At 51.8% G+C, this 6,349-nt stretch overlaps 1 protein-coding gene across 1 annotated transcript; it reads left to right on the top strand.

Moving 5' to 3' along the window:
* The first annotated feature begins 39 nt into the window (after positions 1-39).
* LOC122371548 (thioredoxin domain-containing protein 3 homolog) lies at positions 40-5,308 on the top strand. The gene is made up of 9 exons (XM_043347941.1): positions 40-465; positions 791-943; positions 1,255-1,455; positions 1,870-2,081; positions 2,434-2,600; positions 2,919-3,127; positions 3,518-4,042; positions 4,361-4,517; positions 4,664-5,308. The coding sequence occupies exons 2-9, from the start codon at positions 791-793 to the stop codon at positions 5,014-5,016; spliced, it is 1,977 nt and encodes a 658-aa protein (XP_043203876.1). The 5' UTR covers positions 40-465; the 3' UTR covers positions 5,017-5,308.
* The last annotated feature ends 1,041 nt before the right edge of the window (positions 5,309-6,349 follow it).

The raw sequence follows: 6,349 nt of genomic DNA, 5'->3' as shown, positions 1-6,349 counted from the left end.
GTCGTATACTATATATTCCGTGGTATGGCTCAGTCACTGATGACGCCTGTTGTGCACTCAGTCACTTTCTTCAGGATCAGCTAGAGCAAATGTTGAAGTGAAGATAAAACTAGCACTGCTTTGGCAACTTCCTTCGTTACTTCCATTCTGTTAAAACGCAATTTACAGTGGTGGAGCACCCCTGCTCCAGTTGTTACCATAGCAACCAGTCTAGCTGGTTCGTTGAGGTCGGCAGGTCGCTGGTAGCCCATGTCGATTTGGTCGGTGCTAAATTTGCCTGCGATTTATCGATTTATTAGTCAATACAGATGGAACGTGTTGTTAGTCGAACAAAGGCTGTGATACAAGTGTGAATTAGGCGTAGGCATCAATTTGACGATTCACCGTAAGATACAAGACATCAACGCTGGTTGGATAAGGTTAAACGACAGCTAATCGTCTTCAGAGGACCAATTTAGTGCAAAGGTGAGCGATCTTGATGCATTTAGATTCGGGGTGTCTGTATTTGTTATCTGCCTTGTTCGGGAAACATGGCACCCACTTTGCGCATCTTTCCGTTTCCCATTTTTTGCTACGTTTCAGTGCGACTTCCATCATTGTTGGTAGTGAGGATGAACATGTAATTTTTTTATTTCATTCCTAAGTATCTAATGTGTGTCAATCGAGAGTCAACTCATATATCAATGTCATTGCCATCAATAAGCTCGCCCCTAACACTTCCCCAACCATTACCCCATCCATCACCTCACCACCGCTCTAACGCATGCCTCCCGCTCTTTCCCGTGGGCAGATGGCGCGCAAACGCGACATGATCCAGATCCAGACGGAGGTGAGCACCCAGGAGGAGTGGGAGCAGGAGATCGCCAAGCCGGGCCTCACCGTGGTCGACGTGTACCCCGACTGGTGCGGACCCTGCTCCTCCATGGTTGGCATGCTGAAAAAGGTTAGTCTCGACACGCCACTAGACCCCGCACCAAAAGACAAAAAACCTTCGTTCAGCGTTCTTTATTTGATTTTTTTTTTAATAACAAATGACAATGACCCTGTAAAGGTATCATACAGGAGGCGTCTAGAAGCCATCCGACAACCACACCAAACGAATAAACAATAAAAAAAAGTCAGGAATAGGATCACAGATAACGAATCTCAAAATGATATTGGTGTTGGTATGGTTGGTGATGGCGGCGATGATTATCTCTTTACTTCCCTCCATCCTCTCTCACTCGCTCTCTCCCTCTCCACTCCACCCCCTAGATCAAGTTCGAGCTCGGTGACGACATGCTCAACTACGTGATCGCCCGTTCTGACGACATCGAGGCCCTGGAGACTTTCCGCAATCGCAGCGAGCCGCTGTGGATCTTCTTCGGCTCCGGCCAGCCGGTGTACCAGCTCCGGGGAGCCCACTCGCCGCTGCTCGCCAGGAAGATAGTCGAGGAACTGGAGAAGGAGAAAAAGGTGAGAATGGGGAGGGGAGTGAGGGGTGTAGGAGTGGGGAAGGGATGATGGAAAATGGATGGAGATTGGAGCTCTATAGCCTTCATTAGCGGACTTCTTTTAGCGGAGAGGAGTTGAGGGAGTGGGAAAGATAACATAGCTAAAACTAAATATTTTGCATCATCCTAGATCCTTGCCAAGCATATGATGAATACCCTGACGTGTCAAATATCAATGCCGCACCGTATCATATCAAAGGCTTTGTATCGTTAGGTGATGTACCATACCGTACCATAATATACCCACCGTGCGGTACCGCATCTTGTGGTGCCGTAATCGGCGTCTCCTAGTGTGCGGTGCGATTCATTGCCCTGTCCTTCCGTGCCTTGTCCCTGACTTCATCCGTCGCTCGTCACCCTCTGCTCCACCGCCCAGGTGTTAGCCGGCGAGGCCGAGCGTTCCGTCATCTCTCTCGTCTGCGACGCGCCGGCGGCCGTCCAGCTGCCGCCCGAAGTCGTCGCCGCCGGTGCCGATGACGACGAGGCAGCCGAGACTCTGAACGCTCGACGGTTGAGGTCGGAGGCGCGCGTGGCCCGCGCTCTGGCACCGTACAGTGTGCTGGTGGTGGCGCCGGCGGCCGCAGACAGGTTGGTGGGAGGGGGAGGGAGGGTATGGTAGGGAAGTGGAATGGAGAGAGAGAGAGAGGGAGGAAGAGAGAGAGAGAGAGAGAGAGAGAGTGAAAGAGAAAGAGAGAGAGAGAAAGAGAGGGAGAGAGAAATGAGAGCAGACAGACACGCACAGACGGACGGATGAACAGACAGAAGAGTGCTGCAGTGAATCAATGGTGCGCAGGCATGCCAGCAGCATCATAGCATGTTTCAACTCTGACAAACATTTGAATCACCATATCCAACAAAGCCCTTCTATGTCCTTGCGATACACCCTGTGACCCATAGGCAACAGGACAATAGGTACAATACGCTTACGCTTCTGTCCCAGACGAGAGGAGGTCCTCTCCCTTCTGGAGTCCCACGGCTTCACCATCGGCGCGGAGGTGACGAAGGAGCTGACCGAAGAGGAGGTGGACGCCCTGGTGGACCCACCACCACCACCACCACCGCCGGCGGCGGCTCCGGCGGCTGAGGAGGAGGGGGAGGGAGAGAAAGGTTAGTGAAGCGGGGTGGGTGACGGGTTGTCGGGTAGGTTTCATGGAGAAGAGTTTGGTTCTGTTCTAGCTGCAGCATAAATTACGCATTTAACGCGTAAATTATGAAGCATTTGACTATTTAGCGCTTAAATTATAACATCGCAGAAAACTACAGCCAACGAATCGCTTATAAAATGCGACTTATCGACGACGGCACTCTTGCAGCAATACCGTACTGTGTAGCGTTTTGCTCTCATTTTCATTACGATAGTAATTCTATATTTTCTCTACATACAGCATCTTACTTTGCCCCCTCCCTCTCCCCCCTATTCGCTAGCCGCCGAGGGAGAAGAGCCGGCTGCTGCAGAGGGAGAAGAGCCGGCCCCGGCAGAGGTAGAGGAGCCCGCTCCGGCAGAGGAGACGGAGGGAGGTAGCGCCGGCGCAGAGGAGACCGGAGAGACAGAGCAGCAGGAGGAAGGAGGGGAGGAGGACCCGGAGGTTGCGGCTCGCAGGGAGGCGGCCAAAGAGAAACTGAAGGAGGGAGAGGTGAGGTCAAGAGAGCGGCCAGAGAGACGGGGGGATATAACAGGGAGCTTGCGTGACAACGGAGACCGGGATATGGGACAACGGAGTCTACAACATAGTGCTGCGTAAAGACGGACTGATAGCTCATTAGGCCGGACGAATGATCAACAATGAACATGAATTGTGCCTGGTTTGATGAGACAAAAAATCAAATCTGCGTCGATGGTGGATCGGTCATTTGTGCCCCGTCATAAGGGATCTGCTAGCGCCGCAAGTTGCTCAAAATCTCTCGAAATAGGTAGTGTCCTTCGGTAACTTTTTGTTTGCGCTGCTCGTCCATTAAGCAAAGTGCGCCTTTGATTTGTCATCATCGTGTTCTCACCTCTTTTTCGGTTCCTCTCTTACCAACAGTGTGCTCTTCTGGCGCTAAAAGACTCCGAATTCAGCGAGCAGAATCCCTACCGCTGGCTGACGCTCTACCTCGGCCACGCACCAGCGCCGCCACCCGACTCCGGCGCCGAACCTGTAGTTCCACCACCGGCCGCCGGAGGGCAGCAGGAGGACGGCGACTCCCCACCAGACACCGAAGCGGCAGCAGAACCCGAGCCAGAGCCTGAAGCGGACGAATCCCAACCACCACCGGAACCAGAGTCGGCACTGGCGGATCAGCTTCGAGAACTTCTCGTGGAGGCCGCTCCTGCGGTGTTCAGCCCTGAGACTGTCCCCGGTCAGCAGGCGGCCCTGAGGAGGCATTTCCCGGAGCTGTACCGGGCGCCGGAGCCGGCCCCAGCCGCCGCGTCAGCCGAGCCGTCTCCGCCAGCCAGCCGACAGGTGGCGCTGGCGGTGTTCGCTGGAGATCGAGAGGACGTGGCGGAGAAGCTGAACGAGGCCGGGTTCGCGGTGCTGCACTCGGGAGTGGGAGAGATGACAGAGGAGGTAGGTATAGGGGTGAGGGATAGGTCAGCACCGGGAATAGTGTTCAGAAAAAGGGGAGGGGGAAAGTGAAAAGAGGTTTAAGAGGTAGTTGGTGGGGGCCACAGCGAACAGTTAGCCTGGCTGGCGGTCAATGATTGCCAGTCTTTCTTGAGACGGCAGGCAGGTAGTGATTTCACTATTTCCCCACCAGGTAGCAGGCGGGTGATTATTTCCCCATTTTACCGCCAGGTGGCAGGCAGGTCAGGTGGATAGTTCCTCATTCTCCCGCCAGGTGGCAGGCAGGTGGGTTCTTTTCTTACCTCTCCGTTGTCCCGCCAGGTGGCAGGTCAGCTGGTGGCCCGTCTGGAGGGAGGCGACAGTCAGCTTCCGGCGCTGGTGGCGACACCTGTGCTGGCGGCGGCAGTAGCCTCCGACGGTGGCGCCGCCCTGGCGGCCATCGCCAACCTGGATCCGCTCTACCTCTCCGACAATCCGGGTGAGTGCGAACCGGAGGTGAAGCACGAACATATTTTCCCATCTCTGGGAAGAGAGAGGAGCACTAAGAAGAAATACTTGTCTACCAGTGCTTATTTGGATAGAGGGACGCCTTGTGACCGACGTTCCCCTTTGTTTGCATTACAGAGCAGGCAGAGAAGGACGCTCAGCTAATTTTCTCCTCCTGGGGAGTGGACATCGGCTCCCTGCTCGTGGACGGCGCAGGAGGAGGCGAAGGGGGCGAAACTCTGGCAGAAGGAGCCGAGACGGCGCCGGAGGGAGAAGCAGACACAAAGACAGAGGGAGGGGAGGGAGAGGCAGAAGGAGGAGCGGAGGAAGGAGCGGGAGGAGGTGAGACAGTGGCGGAAGGTGAGGGAGAGGCGGAGGGCGCAGCGGCGCAGGACGCGGCTCCCGAGGATACTCCCGCTGAGGAAGCGCCCGCTGAAGATGCACCTGCTGCTGAGGAGGCTCCGGCCGCCGAGGAAACGCCAGCGGAATAGGTGGCGCTGGCGAATGGTTATAGGTGGCACTGTTGTTCCAAAACGGTGACACTGTTGGTTGGCATTTAAAATACCCAAACGGCTAGTCATGCTGAAAGTGGTATATTCGATGCTACTCGAAGATATGTGTATATGCGAGTGCGGTGTAGCCAGTGCAAGACCAGTCACCAACGATGTCGGAAAACTCCTTCAGCTTTACTTTTATCCGAATGCGATTCACATGGTCGGAATAAAGTTCATACAAGGGAAGCGGTATAAAGAAAAACCGCGAAATAAAATGGCTCGACTGTTATCAATCTAGTTCTGATAGCAAAAAAGCACAAAGTGGATCCAAGTGGATCTTCTAGATAAGATACATATTTACATAGCAGATACATATTCGCATTTTTTTCCTAACAATCGGGATGGTTACAATATTGTCACTCGGCGCAAGTTTTACGAAGCTAATCCGGTCATCTATAATTCAGCTCATTATCTAATCATCATGTTGATGATATTGGACATGCTAGGAAAATAAATGCACCACTACCTTCCAACAAATCGTTTGTCTAAAATCGTTATAAAACCGTTAGTCGTAAGTATAAATCGTAAATCATCAATCGTCGTCGAATGCGTAAATTGTCTGATGCTTTGCTTAAGTATCTTTCTCAAGAGTTAGCATACAAACTGCCAGGGCCAGTAAATACTAACTAGTAGGTACAGCCTGTCAGAATAACAGCAAACGATTTAATACGCGATTTGTATTTTATTATCGATTAACGATCATCACAGAAGAATGCTTTTAGACTAACGATTTGAGAAAGATAATTGCTGCATATATTTTCATTATCCCTCTCTTAGCCAGGATGACATCAGTCTGATAAGTGTGTCTAAAAAGAAAAGGATAATCACCGATGTGTGCTCAGATTTGAAGAACAGACAAATCGTTGGCGAAAGTTACTTTATTTGAAAGTCATCCACGAAATTTGTCGACCACGCGAAAAAAAAACGACCGCTGGTGTGAAAAATGATAAGGACATGCCCAAATAATATTTGTACATCAGCTTTATTCACTTCGTGGTTGGCAACTTTTCTGAAAAAAATAACCTCAGTGGGCGATTTATATGATGGTAGAACTAGCCTCCGACCTTACAACATTCTGTCTCTTGAGTTATTCGCCGCTAGTCACGCGAAGATTCACAAAATGTAGGATTTTTATGGTTAGGTACATTTTAGACAAGATAAAAAACCTGTTATTTTCTATCGACAGTCTTTGAATGTCCAACGACATCGTTGAGCGCGGGGTAAGAAGAGTTCAGCCTGATGTCACCCTGTTGCCCGATGTCCGGCACGT

The sequence above is a fragment of the Amphibalanus amphitrite genome, unplaced genomic scaffold (genome assembly GCF_019059575.1).
Source record: "Amphibalanus amphitrite isolate SeventyFive unplaced genomic scaffold, NRLGWU_Aamphi_draft 001258F_arrow, whole genome shotgun sequence".
Taxonomy (NCBI): domain Eukaryota; kingdom Metazoa; phylum Arthropoda; class Thecostraca; order Balanomorpha; family Balanidae; genus Amphibalanus; species Amphibalanus amphitrite.
The sequence above is the reverse complement of the archived record's forward strand: the minus strand, read 5'-3'. Positions and strand labels throughout refer to the sequence as shown.